We start from the raw sequence: 18474 nt of genomic DNA on the forward strand, positions 1-18474 counted from the left end.
AATTATAAATCATAGGTAAAACATAATTCTTGAGAGGTTTTTTTTTTTAAATTATGTTACAACTTTTCCCCTCTAGTGTAATTTCCCATTTCCTTTGTTAATGTTGGAGATTGTGTTGTATAATTGTGATTATATTATTCCCTCTTTTTTTTTTTTTCCCCCTTGCTTTCTTACTAGAGTTAGAACTAATAGCTTGAAACATTTCTAGTTTTGGTAATTTTACATTATGTTTTGGCTCAGGGGACAAGTGTGATTAAACATTCATGTATTTTTCGTAGACATGAATTAAAGTGATGGTTAATATATTCTAATACAATTCTTATAGGGTGTTTGTCAGTAAACATATCAAACATGGTACTTGGGTCCTTTTTTTTTTTTTTTTTTAAGAGTATAGCTCTTTTCTTTTTTTTAATGTTTATTTTTTAGAGAGAGTGTGTGAGCGGGGGAAGGACAGAGTGACAGGGAGACAGAATCTGAAGCAGGCTGCAGGCTCTGAGCTGTCAGCACAGAGCCTGATGCGGCACTTGAACCCACAAATTGTGAGATCATGACCTGAGCCAAAGTTGGATGCTTAACCAAGTCACCCAGGCACCCCTATACTTTGATCCTTTTTAAGTTGATTTCCTATAGGTTATTTGTGTTTGTCTAGTCTAAAAAATTCCTTTACCAGGTAGTATTGAGTAGTATGTTTGAGAAAGGGTTGTTTTGATATGGATATACTCCTCAGTCTCCGTTTAAGTTATTTTTGGTAATACTTAGGTAGTATTAGAAATAAATTATATTGATTAATAGAGCTATGAAGAATTTTTCATCATCACTAGTTTTACATCAGTGGAGTCTACTAATAGAAAAATAAAAATAAAACAAAAACCTTGCTTAATAATCTTTGGTTTGATTTTATCTTCTGGGAAGGAGTAATGATGATAATTCTCAGTCTAATAATATTCATCTTGGTCAACATATATCTTCTGGACCCTTTTTGGGTCATTACACTGTTGTTAGCCCATGTTAATTAGACCCTGAGTTGAAAAAATAAGTCATGACTTGTGACTTGATCCAGATAATTTAGATTTTTTTGTTTTTTTGTCTCTTTCTAGGTGTACCATGTTCTTATTTCATTTTAATTTTGTCTTCCCCTGAAATGGAGTTAGCAGCCTCTTAGAAGTGTCAGTTCTTCACTTATCCTAATAGGAATTTTCATGACTGCTGAATTATTTTCATTTTCAAGGTCTTTCTCCCTGTATAACAATTCTTGCTGTATTTAAAGTTAATAAGTTTTAAAAATGTTCTGCAACTCCTAATATTTAAATTAAAATGTCACTCTTACCTATTTCAGTAGTTTTTTAAAGCTTTGCTACTCAAAGTATGGTTCATGGATCCACAGCATTAAGCAGTAGCATCTGTGTAACCTGGGAGCTTGTTAGAAATGCAGAATCACAGGTCCCTTCTAAATTAGAATCTGTATTTTGACAAGATCCCAGGATGTTTCATAAACACATGAAAACATTAGTTCCATTGATAATACAGAGAAGTAGCTCTGCAATGATTACCAGGGTATCTAAACTTTAAAATTTTCAGGGCTACCCTTTGGGCATATTTAGCACCAGTTTATTGAGAAGGCTAAAAGAACGCAATCCCAGGTTGCCTCCAAGGTCTTCATTTTTTGTGAGTCTTTGTAATAGTCCCTATAGCAAGCAAATAGTCATCTGGGAGCCATCTTCTTTGGGCTATGCATACACCTCCCCCCACCCCCCGCCCCCATTTATTGTTACTTTCAGTTCAGATGCAGTCTGCCAAGGAGAGTCATTTTTACCATAAGCAATATTTCCAAGTAACACAATTGATACTCTACTCTTTATCAGGTTCCCAGACTAACAAAGGTAGAAACTTAACCACAAGTCAACAGGGGAAAGGGTTAATGGAATCACTTGGGATCCTACCAGTTCTCTCTACTAAGGACTAAGAGAGACAAAGGGCTTTAATGCATGAGTCCCTCCAGGACCTGCCTTCTGTTGACTGTAGCAATATCTATTATGTACATACACCACTTAAAGTATTGAAAGTACTCTTTTGTGTACCCCCACTTCCCCAGTACTAGACTTCCCTGTTGCTGTCTTTGAGTCATAGGTCCCATCAACATTTCTATCTCTCTAGTATTGCTTTTTTTTGCCACCTAGAGAGGATTGAAGGGAGAGATTTGGTGAGCACAGCTTTCTCTATGGTGTTGATGTAAACATTAACTACCATTTAAATAAATTTATTTAAATATTAAATATTCTGTAAATATTTATTTTTTTAATTTAAAAAAATTTTTTTAATGTTTATTTATTTTTGAGGACAGAGAGAGACAGAGCTTGAGCAGGGGAGAGGCAGAAAGAGAGGGAGGCACAGAATCCCTGAAGCAGGCTCCAGGCTCTGAGCTGTCAGCACAGAGCCCAACGTGGGGCTCAAACTCAAGAACTGTGAGATCATGACCTGAGCTGAAGTCAGACGCTTAACCTACTGAGACACCCAGGTGCCCCGATTCTATAAATATTTAAATGTTAAGACTTTGTGCTAGGAAACTAGAGGATGTACCAGATATAGTCTCTGCTGTTTATATATAATAGAGGAAAGAAAACATGTAAAATAAGAGTGAAGAATACAGTTTTATAAATGAATCATAGATTCTGTGCTATGGGTGTATTGAGTGCAACATACCTTATTGGTAAATCTTTGTGAGTTGTGAGTCAGTTGCATGTGTTCTTTTTGTGACTGAACTCAAGAGGTTTGTTGCTTGGGGTGCATAAAATTGAACACAACCCGAGGAAGGGTTGAAAGCATTGTTATTGTTACAAGTAAGGAAACAGGAAGATAGCTCTCTAAGTACTGTCTCCCATGGGGTTAGTACAGGAAGCTTTTATTTAGCATATTAGGGAGTACTGTAGGGAACTTACATAGGTGCTTCTGTTTCAATTGTACATGCTTAACATGTCGACATGCTAGTGCATACATCATGTGTTCAAAAAATGGCAGAAAGCTCCGCCCATAGGAGGAGATTTTAGTATAACAGTGAGCGAAGGGTAACTTTAAGGTTACTTCAGGAGGCTTCGGTGCAGGTCCTCAGCACCGAGGAGCAGTCAGGTGAGACACACCTAGCAAGGGGCTATCAGGTGAAACACCTAGTTAGGTATCTCCTTGGCTGGAACTGTTGGTTCTGTAGACCGAAACACTCTCCTTCCCTGCTTTTGTCCCTTCTCCTTCCCTCTTTCTTTATAGCTTTCAGCTCTCTTATTTGAGTAATTCCTGTTGCATCCTATCATTTTGATATGCAAAGGATAGGCTGCTGATCCTTGCACTAAAGTATATATTTCTGAATATATTGCATTTAGCTTATTGCTTTTTATTTTTATGAAATTTTAAGGTATTTATGAATTTTACCACATTTTATACTATTAAATTCATTTATGGACTGTTAATGCAAATTTTTCTTTGCATTTAGAAATCAGTTTTACATGGCTCCTTGCTTTTCAGCATTATGCTACTTTTCATTAAAATAAGCTCATCAAAGCAGAGATTACTTTGTATTCGTATAGACAAGTTATATTTCTTGTGAAAAATGTTTTTAGGACCATCATTAACCTTGTTTATTTTTAGAAATGAGTGTTAGACAATTTAGAGATATTTTATGTACATATAGTTTTTATTATTTAAAAATTCTTTTAATGTTTATTTATTTTTGAGAGAGAGAGAGAGACAGACACAGCAGGGGAGGGGCAGAGAGAGAGGGAGACACAGAATCTGAAGTAGGCTCTAGGCTATGTGCGACCAGCACAGAGCCTGACGCAGGGGATCAAACTCATGAGCTGTGAGATCGTGACCTGAGCTGAAGTTGGACTGAGCTCAACCGACTGAGCCATCCAGGCACCCCTCTTTTTTATTTATTTTTTTTTAAAGAAAATGTGAAGTAAAACCTTGATGAATTTGTGGTTGTTTATCCTGTGGTAAAGAATCATGGCAAATACTTTTTGTTCTATTTGTTGCCAGCTACATGAATTAGGGATAATATGTTGTTTGGAGATAGAGTCTTGAATGATTGAAGCCATTTTACCTATATAAGGATTGGAATCTGAAAATATCTTGCTAACAAGTACCTGTGTTTTTTATGTAGTCAGATTCTAAATCTCCTATATGTTTTCTGTTTCTCCTGTGGTTGTGACTGATATTTGGGTAGTGTACAAAATACATATTAATGCTTTTTAGAATAGAGATAATCTGTTTAGTTATCTGATGTTCTTTCCAGTGGTCTCAGATTTCATTGTGGAAAAGAATCACCTGAGGTGCTTGTTTAAAACAGATTTCTGGTTTCTACTCCTAGAGACTCTGATATAATAGGCCTGGGGTGGGACTCTATTATCTACAGTTTTAAAAGGTAACCTCAGGATTCTCCTGCAGGAGGTGGGGACGATCATCCTTTGAATGATATTGGTTTAGAAGGAAGTAAAATTTGAGAGAGAAGGAGAATGCATAGTTGGATGTCATGCTGGAGTTTACTATAGCTGCAGGTGTAGGTCATGGCAAGGAGCCAGGGCATTGTAGAATAAAATATACTTTCTCATATAAGGCAGGTAACAGACTCACCAAGAGATTTTTAGAAATTTAGGCTTTTTATTTATTTATAGAAATGGTTGGGAGCAAGCATAGAGAGGAAGAGATAACGAAACTCTGAAAACAAAAAATAATGGTGTCTAAGCCAGTAGAAGGTTGAGACTCGAGGCAGATGGGAGCTAGGGTGTTAACTTCTAAACAGATGTGCCTCTTCTTGCTCCAGCTCTCCTACTGTCTTCAGGGCTAATTTTTCGGAAATGCCTATCTGTTCATATTATTCCGTTTAAAATCATTTTGTCCCATTAGAATAAAGTTCACACTCACAGCAGGACTCTTTTAGATTCCATAACCTGCCAATTTGAATGACTTGCCTTTCCAATATTAGGGGGCTTTCACATATGCTCTACCCTCTACCCAGATTCCTTATGTTCTATAAATGCAACCTAAATGTAGAGGTGTTAAATGAGTGTTACTGTCTTATGTTACTAGGAGATTTGAAAAATTATTTTTATTAAAATATTTCTTATTAAATATAAGTAACATATAAATATGTACAGAAATTGCAAACATAGAAGTACATAAAGTAAAAACAGTGAACTACTGTTCTTCATCTGAATTTTGCTTCTCTTTGCATAGGAAATCACTAATTAATTTGGTCTGTATTCACACCAATCCCTCCCTGGTAGTCTAACTCCCCTACAGGTGCTATTCATTTAACTTTGTTATATTACATAAATACATTTTCATTGTAGAACATATCAGTATAAATGAACATCTTCCATACCACATAGAGATAAACATACTTAAAACTTTGGCGTGTATTCTTCCAGACTTTTCTTGCTTTCTCATGTGCATACAGGTAAACACATTAAAAAAAAATTTAATGGGGGGGGTACCGGGGTGGCTCCGTTGGTTAAGCATCTGACTTCAGCTCAGGTCATGATCTCCAGTTAATGAGTTCGAGCCCCATGTCAGGCTCTGTGCTGACAGCTCAGAGCCTGGAGCCTCTTGGGATTGGATTCTCCCTCTCTCTGCCCCTTCCCCCGCTCATGCTCTGTCTCTCTCAAAAATAAATAAACATTAAATTTCTTTTCTTTAATTTAATGGCCAGTAATATGCAAACTCTTCTTGTGACCTCTATACCTCTGTTACCACTGTGGTACTGTCCTACTCCCCATCCAAGATCCATTCATGTTTATGCGTTGCTTTTTGTGTCTTAGTCTCTTTTAATCTAAAACACATTTTAGAGTCATTCATGACCATGTGTTGAAGAATCTAAGCCATTTTTTAGAATAACTTGTAGAATTTCCCTCAACCTGGATTTGTCTTTTTTTGTTTTTTTGGTTTTTTTTCCCCTCATAATTAGATTCAGTTTAAACATTTTTTGGTAAGAATACTATGTTGATGATGTTTACCACCACATGAAAAGAACTATGATGCCAATTTGATGGTAGTTAAGGTGATGTCAACTAGAACTCTCCATTTTAAAACCATTTGTTTTTCTTTTGGTAATTAATCAGTAATCTGTGGCATAACAAGTTGGAGACTATTAATATCCTTTTCTCCAGTAATCTTTTGCATAGTGGCATATGAGTTCTTGCCAGAATCATTTATTATGTATGTAGCTGCAAGATGGGGTTTTTAATTTTGTCATTCCTCTGCGTTTATTAGGCAGCATTTGTTTTGTAGAGAATTTCTTCTCCCATTTTTCCTTTTCAGTATTACTATGTTCTCATCGTCTATTACCAGATTGTGCTTTCTGATGGTTAAATTGTCCAGATTTGACCAGTGGGAATCCCTTCACTCAGGCTCCAGTGTATATATGTGAATACACATATCACTTATGCATTTGCTTGGCTCTGTCTCTATCTAAATAAATGGTACAAATACCGTGGACTTTTTTTCCCCTGTGACTTGTCTTATTTCACTTATTTGTTAATCTGTTAATATTGAGATTCTTTTCATGTGAGTACATATGGATACATTATTCTTTTTAATGTACGTAGTTATAGAACTGTTCAACGATGTCTTTATTTTTCTTTTTGTGTCTAGTTTTTTACTTATATTTAGTACTAACAAGTATGTGTCATACATATTCATGTAATAATTTCTGTGGGATAGATTCCTAGAAGTGAAATTGTTGAATCAAAAGATAAGTATGTTTTGGGGCTCCTGGGTGGCTCAGTCAGTTAAGCATCCGACTTCGGCTCAGGTCATGATCTCGTGGTTTGTGAGTTCAAGCCCCACGTTGGGCTCTGTGCTGAGAGCTCAGAGCCTGGAGCCTGCTTTGGATTCTGTGTCTCCTTCTCTCTCTGCCTCTCCCCCACTTGTGCTCTGTCTCTGTCTCTGAAAAATAAATAAATGTAAACAAACAAAAAAGATAAGTATGTTTTAACTTTTAAAAAGAATTGCCAGAATGACCTTCAAAAACTGTACTTATTTATATTCTTAACAATAGTGTACAAACTACTTGATAACACTACATATTAGTAAATTTTATTTTAATCTTTTGGAGACTCTCATTTTATTAAAATATGCGCTCACCTTATTATGAGTGAGGTTTGGTATCTTGTCATTTGCATTTTATTTTCTGTTACTTGCTGTACATTTCCTTTGTCATTTCTTAATAGGTTCTACTTGTCTTTTTCTCATTGATTTACTGGAATTTGTTTTAATGTTAATCCTTTGTCTTGTATGTGTTGCTAATATTTTTGATTTTTGTAAATATTTTTTCCACCCTTTCCTGTGCTTGTTAACTTTGTGGTATTTTTCAATGTTAGAATGTTCATTTTTATACAGTTATAGCTATAAATCTCTCTGTACTACTTTTTAAGTTCCAGAATGAATTTTTATATAAAATTAATCCAGGGAAAGGGAAATTTTCTGAAGTATAATGGAAAGCTAGTGTTGCTGGTTTTTTTGTTTGTTTTAAATTCAGGTGCCTAAGTGACAAACTTCTATATTATAATTCAGCCATGGATTTTTTTTTTTCTTAAACATCTCATGGTTTAAACAGAAATTTCCTGAATGTTTCATTTTTGAGAAAACTGTCCATCCTGATATAATACACAGATAGTAAATAAAATGTAGAACAGAGAGAAGAAACGTTTCTAATAGTCCTAATATCCAGACAACCATAGGTTAGTGTTTTGGTATAGTTCCTTTATCTTTTCTTCTAATTTTTCCTCTTTTTATTTTTCGTCTTTTTAATATACTTATTCTTAAGCATAATTAAGAGAAGTGTTTAAGTCGAGATTTTGCTATAAGACAGTACTTGAAATATTGCTTATAAAATGTATAACTGTCTGATTACTTTTCAGAGTACTCTCTTCATCCAAATATAGATGAAGCTCTTTTCTTTTTGAAATCGAAGAGTTCCAACTTGTCATTTAGTATAAACACCTTTGTGACAAGATCTTATAACTGACTTGTAATAGTAGGGTACCCCTGAGTGTAATGTCAGTTATCCTGATACACTGATTTTACTGTGTGTGAAGAAAACTGTCACATATGTGTCATATAGTATGTGATAGAGCATTAGGTAATGCACTTGGCAGCAGTTACCTTAGGCTTAGCTGATGCATTAAATGAGATACGGTCTACTAAGAGATATTTTCCCCCTGTTCATTTTCAGTCTGTTGTCTTTTAACTAGCCCTAGACCATTTGTATTTCTTAGTATATGCAAAAATATATCTTGTGAATGTTTATTGGGTGGTAAAGTATGTTCAAGTTATAACCACTTGAACTTTATAAGTCAGCAAGAACTGTGGTTCTTTTATGTTTTGTCATAGGTATCACACATCTTTTCTCAAATAATAGTATTACTTAAAATTTTTTTTTCTTTTAATAAAAATCTGAGGTCTTAGTGATAGGATGTTAAGAACGGAAAAAATGTTTTAAAATTTTAAATGACAACTTTTGGGTTCCTATTTTTTTTCTTTCCATACTGAGAGATAATTAGGAGAGATATTATTGAATACATATTGCAGATCAGTTTAACTCAGTCTCAGAGATGTGGTTTATCCAAAGTTACATAGTTGGAAGTTGGAAGACTGCAGGTCTTCTGCTCCCCTGGGAAAAGTTGAATGGAAAAAAAATCCACTGGATTATCCATACCCTTGTATAAATCAGAACAATTGTAGACACATTTATATTAGTTTTCCTTAAATACAATCTGTGTAGGTTTCATGTGTTGCTCAGAGGTTGATCCTAATTAGATGGCCATAGAAACATGTTTTCAAATTCTGAATGTCCAAACATTTGAAAACATGAAAAAACTATATGAAATAGGTTTTATATGTCTATTAATTTTAAGTGTTTACCCAAATGAAAAAAATTCTCTGCACTTTTGCATCTTCTACTCAGAATTACATAGGTAGAATTACATAGGTAGAATTACATGTTTTATGGTAGTTTCTATTCTGTTTTGTATAGAAGAAAGAAAAAGATCTTAAAATGTGTTTAGTCATTGGGGCACCTGGGTGGCTTAGTTAAGTATCTGACTCTTGATTTCTGTGGCTCAGGTCATGATCTCATGGTTCCTGAGATTGAAGCCCTGCCTTGGGATTTTCTCTCTGCCCCTGCCCTGTTTGTGTGCGCACACCTACATGCGTTCCCCCTACTCCCCTCTCTCTTTCTCAAAATAAATAAACTTCTAAAAAATGGATCTAGTCATTAATTAAAATGGTTTAGAGTAGACATAACATGTTAGAACTTTGGTCAGTAAACCCAATAGGCATGGCAGAGAAATACTGGAAAAGTGGCAGGTGAAGAACTCTATAAATCTCACAATCTTATTGAAGCTGAAGAAGAAATACGCACCTGCTGGTTGATGTTTGAACTTACATAGTACCAGTCTTCTAGGTTACGGAACAGGAATTGCCAAGGAGAATCCTTCAAAAATCATTCTTGAGGTTGTTAGTAAGTAGGTGGCTTAATCTCTGTGCAAATTTTTGTTATGTGTGTAGAATATTCTTTAAAAAATAGAATTGAAATTTTCTGTGTTCTAATCACAGAAATTTTCTGTGATTTACCTTGATTTTGGTGAATGAAATGAATAAAATAGATAGCCCCTTGAGGGCTTTGTTATTTTGGTAATTGCCTACTTTGTGTGAATACAGATGAAAGAATTTACTTCAAAGGAACATTATTTTATAAAGAAAATAGATTCTTTCCTTGTAGTATTGTATAACCCTTTGAAAAAGCAGATTATTTTTTATTTTGTTTTTGAGTTTGCTTTGAATACAATATTTTGTTTACTGTTGCCTTTATTGAAAAATTTTATTTTATTGGTGACAGTCAATAATAACTGCTCTCAAGAAGAAAATTATATTTCCTTTTCATTTTAGGGTTTGCCATCTAAAAAATGTATATCTAAACAGAAGTGAAGATGATTATTACCAACCACAATTTAATGATATTAAATTAATGAGTTTTTATTTCTTGGCTAATCTTATGTACTGTAGTCTGGGTCCTTAGAAATCTTTTCTTTGGCATTCTTTTGCACAATTTTCAGATCATGTTAAGGTCCTGGTTAACATGATTAACCTTATGGTTAAGGAACCATAAGGTTCTGCCTTTATGCCTTTGAATAGCATAAAGGTGACAATTATCGCATCTGCTTGAGGCAGCTTATATAAGTCATAGTTGTAAACCAACTTTTTAGTTTTCTGCCTACCAGCCTATTTTAATTATAATCTATATTCAGTTTTTAGCATTGTGTAAAATACTTACATATGACTATTGACTTATTAATGACATCTAGTAAATTAATGACATCTAGTAAATTATTTTCTTTTTATATCCATATTTTTTCCTTTTTAAAATTTAAATATTAAATACAGTGCAGTATTGGTTTCAGGAGTAGATGAAATTATTTTCTATTTGTGTATAGTTCTTTCTGGGTGATTTAATTCAGTATTTATATAGTTATTTATTTATTTTAATTAGCTATCTTTGGTATTTGTGAGAAGATACTCTCTAGTTTAGGCTCCTATTGTCTATTTAGTGTGTAACCAGGTCAGATAATCACATCTTACACTGCATGCATATAAACTTACCTGTGTGCTAAGTCTTGAGTCTTTTGACAGACGATCATTGCGTATATATGCTTCTCATAGTGGTTTTGTTTTGTTTTGTTGGGTGTATGTTTTTGTTTTTGTTTGTTTTTTGTTTTTTTAGTTTATTGGAGGTCACTTTGGATGCCCCTTAAAATTTGGCACTTAGACTACCTTCTTAGAATAAACCTGGCTAGAGATCTTTGAGTGGTTGATAATTTGGCTATCTGTATAGAAGCAACCTATCTAGAAGAGGTAATAAATGTGTCTTAGGAGATTGGAGAAATACCCAAGCTTAAAGATGACCAGGGCATACATCAGGCCTAGAATGAAGTTGTAATTTATTACCATTTGTGCATTAATTTTTTTTCTCTTAAGGATATTTTATCATAAGCATAGTGTCTTTCTTTCTAGAAGAAGAGAAATTAGATAACATGAAGTGTTGTGTCAGGTATCATTTAGGGAAAAGAAAACTATTTAGGAGTCATGACTATTGTAGTCACCAGTGCTCTTTATTATAAATCATCAAGAGGTTGAATGGCTTTTTATAGTCTGGGTGAAATTATCTCTTAACTTTTCAGTTGCCCTTCATTGGATTCCATATTTATCAGTACTCTGTTCATGCCAATACATCTTCTTGGTATTTTTATACTGATAAAGAATTATTCATGACAATGGATGTGACATCTCTTTCTTCCTTTCTTTCTCTTTCTTTCTTTCTTTCTTTCTTTCTTTCTTTCATGTTTACTTATTTTTGAAAGAGAGAGAGAGAGACAGCGCAAGCAGGGGAGGGGCAGAGAGAGAGGGAGATATAGAATCTGAAGCCAGCTCCAGGCTCTGAGCTGTCTGCACAGAGCCTTATGCGGGGCTTGAACTCACGAACTGTGAGATCATGACCTGAGCCAAAGTCAGACAACTTAACCAACTGAGCCACCCAGGCACCCCGTGACATCACTTTCTAGTGAGTTTGGTTGGTTTGTCAGGCAATAACAGCCTGATTAACACAGAGTTCATTGATAAAATTGAGTTTTAGGAATTTTAATGAGAACCTGATCTTAACCAAAATGTTAACAGTGGTGTTGTGCCTGAATTTCCTGTTGGCTTAAAGGTTTGACATCTAATCTACTATTTTTGTTCTTAATGTTTATTTTACTGCTTATTTTTTTAAACATTATTTTAATGTTTTTTTGTTCTGCCCCTTCCCCACTTGTGGGGCAGAGATAGAGGATCTGAAGTGGGACCTGTGCTGACAGCAGAGAGTCTGATATAGGGCTCAAATTCACAAACCGTGAGATCATGACCTAAGCTGAAGTCAGATGCTTAACTGACTGAGCCACCCAGATGCCCCTCTGATCTACTCTTTTTAAGTTCAATATTAAGATTGATCTTTTTGATTTTATAAAAAGTTTAGCCAGATCTAGAAGCCCACATAGTAACTTTAGTATATGTGCTGCTGAAGCAAGTAACCCACATAGTAACTTTAAATATAATTTATAATTGCAGGCATGTATATTTGCATTGATAAAGAAACTTTTTGCTTTTAATAATTGAAAGATAGTTGAAGTATAACATGACCTAATATAAAATGTAGAGACCTATGTTAACTAATCTTGTTTGTTTGGTATGCTTATGAGGATCTTTAAAAATTTTTATCACATTTTCTGCTTAAATAATTTAACTTCTCTCAGATTATTAAGTTAAACAGAAAAAGAGTAATTTCTCGTTTTCATTAATTTGAATTATGAATAAATTTTTACAGAAGATAGAATTGTAAGTGCTTAAAAAAGATCAACTATCTTCTAGAGCTAGAAGTTGGCTCAGCTATGAATGGAACCCAGCTTGTCTGACTCTAGTCCGAGCTATTTAAATTGTTCTATAGCCTTAATTTATGTCTGTGTGGGTTTCTGTCTTATTTTCCTTTTATTAATACTTTGTGTTTATGGTTATATGGGTTTTTGTTTTAACTGCCATCTCCAAAGTTCATTAGAGGCTTCTTTGATTGTATGTTTGTTTTGCATGAACAAAACATGTATAATGTTTTGCATTATAAAACATGGTCTTATATAAATTTAAGTGTCCATTACAAAGGGAGCACAATAAATATTTGTTAATCAGTAGTTCCTAGATGTAATCTGATTTCTTTTTAATGAAAACTTCTATTTTTACGTAATTTTGTAAATTAAAATTTTTTTTTAAAGAACTGTGTATTTTTCTACTTCTGTAATGCTTTTTCAGTAGATCTAAAACTCTTTCAAAAGGTTGTTTCCTTGTGCATACTATGGTAGGTGAAAAATATTTTTATAAAATTTCACTTATGTGTTTTGACTTTAATATCATTTTTATAAACCATTAGTTTTTCAGAATTTTTTCCACTTTTTGTTTTGTGATTTTATAAATTATTTAATCATACTTTTTTTTTTTTTTTTTTAGGTTGCTATGGAGTTGACGGAGAGAGTGACTCAATTATGAGTTCAGCTTCTGAAAACTCCACTGAACCTTGGTTTTGTGATGCCTGTAAATGTGGTGTTTCCCCTAGCTGTGAACTATGTCCCAATCAGGATGGAATTTTCAAGGAGACAGATGCTGGAAGGTTGTTGTCATAATTCTGATGGGTTAATGTGTCTGCTTTGTAATGTGTCTTCTTCTATTTATAATTTTTTCAGTTACACACTTAGATTTGATTGCGTGTTTATATATATATATATATATATATATATATATATATATTTTTTTTTTTTTTTTTTTTTTTTTTTTTTTGGCATAGAGTAAATGGGTAGTAGGCTACACATCAGGGGAAGGAGGAGAAAAGGCCATTTTTTGATTATCTGTATTTGCTTTTATGCGCATAGTTGTATTTAATCCCAGTAATGACTCTATGATGAGATAGGGGCTAAAGTTTTCCATATTATAGGTATAATACCGGAGGCTCAGATCATTAAGTAATTTTAATTTGATCAAGGCCACAGGCTGATGAACAGTCAAATTTGAACCCAGATCTATCTGACTTAATGAGTATATCAGGAGACAGAACCCATACAGTGATTTTAAAAGGGAAAGTTTAATTTACAGAATTATTAAGCTATGATAAAGAGTAACTATGATAGAGGCTCCTGGGTGGCTCAGTTGGTTGTGTCTGACTTCAGCTCAGTTCAGTATCTCATGGTTCGTGAGTTCGAGCCCTGCATCGGGCTCTGTCTGTGCTGACAGCTCAGAGCCTGGAGACTGCTTCAGATTCTGTGTCTCCGTCTCTCTCTGTCCCTCCCCTGCTCTCACTCTGTCTCTCTCTTTCAAAAGTAAATAAAAACATTTTTAAAAATTAAAAAGAAATGTAATTATAATATAAAAGAACTCTAAAGGATATCCTAAGGCCGAGGGAGAGTAACCAGGGAATGACCGACTTAGAAGACCCCACCACAGACTGGGGTTCAGACTTTGTTGGAGAAGGTGTAGTTGCAACCTACTAGAGGGCAGAGATGTTTGCTGGTTTGCTTGGGCCAGAACTGGTCTTTAGTTCTTGGCAAGTGGGTGTCTAGGCACAGGTTGCAGAGGGAGCTGGGGCAATGGTGGGATGTCTGGAGTGTGTGGTGTCTGTGTTAAAAGAGCCACAGAAAAATTGTCTCCAGTCTTGGCCTGTGAGGTCACAGAGAGTAGGTGTATGTGGCTGAGGCAGAGCACTGGCAGATGTCCTTCTTCATCCCTGGTGAGAAATAACTTCCTCCTGCAGTGCTGTCTACAACTTCTCCTAAGACAGCTTAATATCATGCTAACTGTGAAGGAGAAATGCTAAAGGGATTTTGTCCATTGTTTCATATTTAGCAGATATTTACAGGTGGAGAATATCATGCTCACTGTGAAGGAGAAATGCTAAAGGGATTTTGTCCATTGTTTAATATTTAGCAGATATTTACAGGTGGACTTGGAGGTGAGAGGCAGTAAATTGATAACTAGCACAAAGACCTATGTTCTTTTCACTATGTTCACACTCATCTTTATTATTAAATTTGAGAGATTGTTGTCATAATAGTGTTGACATTTCCCATGATTTTGGTTTTTGCCCGAGAGACTACCATCTGGAATAGATGATTAAAATTTTATTTTATGGATCACTGCCTATCCCCCCTTCCCCAATATAAGAGGAGTACTAAAATATATTGTTTTTTATTTTGTGATATAATGTTATTTCAACATTTTTTTAAAAACATGTTTAATATTCGGATGGGAACAAGATAACCTATACAGATTTTCAGAATGGTTTGCCATATTTTAATGTTGAAAAGGATAGGATATACATTTTATCCCAAAATAAAGGATAGCCTTTAAAATTTAATACATATTACTTTAGTAAAGTAAAAAATAGTTTTCTTATTTTTCAAACTGAGTTAGTGGAAGCCCGTGAGAAATGTTGCCGTATAAGATTGTTGGGACAACATAGAATCTACCATGGAATCTTGGAGAACCCTGGGTGTTGATGTCTGGGAAAAATGGCTAAAAATCTTACCTCTTCTTATTGCCCATCCAAGAAGATAAAATCTTTAGTCTGTATCATTGACATGGGCATTATTTCACATTTGCACTGACTTGGACCAGAATTAGGGAGTTTACAGCATTAGAAGTATGTGCTTTCAAGTTGGACTGCCTATATTTGGATTCTGGTCTTTCCTTACCAACTGTGATTATAGACATGTGATAAAGCCTTTTTAAACCTCCATTTCCTTAGCCCTTTTGAGAGAATTAAATGAGGTGATTCCTATAAACAGTACAGTTTCTGGAACATAAGTGGTTAATAAATGTCTCCTTATTTCTACTCCTGCTTCCACTGCTGCTACTAGTGCTTTATTACTACCAATATTGTTCTACTTTCTTAAGGTAATCATAGAGTACCAGCTGCATAAATTACTTGTGGTAACTATTTCGTTCCAAGAGTTGAAATTTTTGGTGATAAATTGTGGTGAATAAGTAGGGCAACTTTGGAAAACAGTTTGCTTTTAGGGAAGAGAATTTGTTTTACCTCTTTTCTTGTTCATAATTTGAAAGTTCTATTGGAAAACTATAAAGTACTTGTCTTGTCATGCTATTATAATCCACAAAATAGCTTGTAAAGTTTTTTCTATATGGAGAAAAGATAGGCCTCTTTAATTAGATTTACTGAGAAATATTTGCACTGACTGCTATGGGTCTTACCTATGTAGACACTACCTTGATGGTATGGCCTGGCAAAAGTTCCATTGTAGTATTTGAACATTTTATTTGCATTGATACCCACACTTACCTGTAGGCTATGGTGGAAATTATAGGTCTTGATACAGTTTGATGGATACTGTTGAAGCTTGATATGCTTTGATTCAAGGCAAAAAAATAGCCAAGAAGATTTGATCAAAGCCATATAGTATTCTAGTTTCAAATGGAAAATGGGAGGAAAGAAAGAACAATATATGGAAAGAATGAAAGAAGTTTTGAAATTGACTTCTATCACATGGGCTTTTTTTCACCCTTTGTTTCTGATGGGAGCTGCAAGTTCTACATAGGAAATGATGTGATCTAATGTAAGAAAACCATGAGTACATTTTTGTCATTAAATTTTTATTCCATTCCTTAGGAAGAGTATTTTACTCTAAGTGGTCTGATTATGGGAAATAATAGACTCTAATAACTTAGAGATAGCATGCACAACACTATGCTAAAAGCACTTCACATTACATAATTGTAACTTCTAAACTGCCTCTGTGGTGCTCTGTTTCTAGCAGTGACTTAGTAATTGATTAATGAGTGAATAAATGGAATGAAAATGACAATGAAAGTGGATTTATTTTACGTATTGTAAAAGCACTACAAACACGTGTTTCAAAATCAAATTTGATTGATTAAAATAGTTCCCATTCTGGGATGCCTGGGTGGCTCAGTCGGTTGAGTGTCTGACTTTGGCTCAGGTCATGATCTCACAGTTAGATTCCTGAGTGCGAGCCGTATATCAGGCTCACTGCTGTCAGCAGCACTTTGAATCCTCTGTCCCTCTGCCCCTCCCCCACTTGCGCTGTCTCAAAAATCAGATATTTTAAAAATAAAATCGTTCGCATTCTGAGTGAGCCTTTGATAAGTATCTGGTTAGTTTTCTTTATTAAAATATGTGAATTTAAAAGAATTTATTAATAGTTTCTATGCTATGACAATTTTGACTCTCTGTTTTTTCGTGGCTTTATGTGGTGCTTGTTTTTTATTCCTTTCCCCAATCAACATCTGTCATCATAGCTCCAAGCAAAATGGATGTTAAAGTAACAAGACTATTCTTTTTGATTTTTCAATTTGTATTAATTATAGAGTTCTAAAGTTTGTGCAGTTAAACAAATGAACAAAAAAATATTTACAACAGGTATTACAAAGGATGGAAATTGTCTCAGCTGTTTGATGGGTGTTTTAATAAAGACCCAAGTTGGCATCCTCACATGAGTGATTTGGGGAAATGATACACTTGTGTGCCAATCACACTGAAATGGCAGTTTTGTAGTACTTGCATGGCTTGTACTAAAACATTTTCAGAAGGTCAGTAGGAAGCAAGCAGCCAGCTGTTGGGTTTATCAAAGATAAACTCCTGCAGAGTACAGTGGCATTTAATACACCAGTGGAGCATGAAAAAACTGTGCAAATTAAATTGAGAAAGCAGCTGCTTGTTGAAGATGTGTATCTTTATATTGAACTCCGCGGGATGCATTTGGGAGGTTGAATTAAAACAGTCTATCAAGAAAATCTCAAAATCTTGGAATTTCTTCTCAATAAAAAAGATAATTTTTAAAGATTCGTAACTATTTTCCCCAGGACCTCTATAAAATGATTCTTAGTCATCTTCTTTTAAAACTTACAGTGTGTCACAAAACACAACCATGTGGCAATGATAGCCTCTCAAACTGTGATAAAGCAGAATTTATTGTTAATATAGTCACAAGGTGAAGACAGATTTGCCATCTCATTTTTACCTTCTTTCTTAAAGAAGTGATATAGATCTGTTTAAAAATTTAAAACCATTGATCCCATATATTGTATGGTTGTAAGTAAACAAAGGGTTCCTAAATGCACTTTTAGTGCAGCTTTTAAAAAAGAATTAGAATCAACTCCCCATTCTGTGTACTGCAACTTTTTCATGTACTAAAACTTTGAGCATTCTTTGTTTAGTGTTGCAGCATCATTCAGACTTAAAAAAAATGTATGTGGGGCATGTAAGTTTAAGTACAAAGGTTGAATGGTGAGCAGATTAGTTGAATGAGATAGGACTTCCTTATATAACTGTTCTCTACAGTCTTCTAGCAATCAGTTTTAACCTGGGAAGAAAGAAAGGATGACCACCAAAAATTGTTTTATTTATTTTTTTAAAGTTTATTTATTTTGAGAGAGAGAGAGAGAGAGCACACGAGCAGGTGAGAGGCAGAGAGAAAGGGAAAGAAAGGATCCCAAGCAGGCTCCCTGCTGCCAGCACAGAGTCTGATGTGGGGTTTGAACTCAAAAACCATGAGATCATGACCTGAGTCAGAATCAAGAGTCGGACTCTTAACTGACTGAGTCACCCAGGTGCACCCCACCCCCCACCCAAATTTTAAATTGTTCTGATGGCCTCTCCAACAGCTTTTAGAAAAAAGTAACAAGAAAGAGCAATTTTACTTACTTACTACAGAATTACTTCACAGTTCTTAAATTAGGATCCTTCTCAGAGAGCTTAAAATAATGAATGTGAATCTTCCCATGAGTAAGAAAATGACGTTTCATTTGTATAGTGGTTTTGTGCAAATATTTAAGAATAACAGGTAAGTGCAAAGTGCAGTGAATTTAAGTGAAAGGCAATTA

General features: G+C 34.6%; 1 protein-coding gene across 4 annotated transcripts in view; it reads left to right on the top strand.

The window, feature by feature from the left end:
• The window catches only part of PHF14 (PHD finger protein 14), a 208970-nt gene that overhangs the window by 23947 nt on the left and 166549 nt on the right, over positions 1–18474 (top strand). For all 4 annotated transcript variants that reach the window (XR_009610015.3, XM_060632560.3, XM_060632562.3 and 1 more), the window contains exon 5: positions 13075–13234. Coding sequence is in view for 3 of the 4 variants with exons in the window: in XM_060632560.3 (XP_060488543.1) it covers positions 13075–13234 (160 nt within the window). In the remaining variant the exon portion in view is untranslated. The remainder of the gene's footprint in view (positions 1–13074; positions 13235–18474) is intronic.

The sequence above is a fragment of the Panthera onca genome, chromosome A2, assembly GCF_046562875.1.
Source record: "Panthera onca isolate mPanOnc1 chromosome A2, mPanOnc1 haplotype 2, whole genome shotgun sequence".
NCBI classification, from domain to species: domain Eukaryota; kingdom Metazoa; phylum Chordata; class Mammalia; order Carnivora; family Felidae; genus Panthera; species Panthera onca.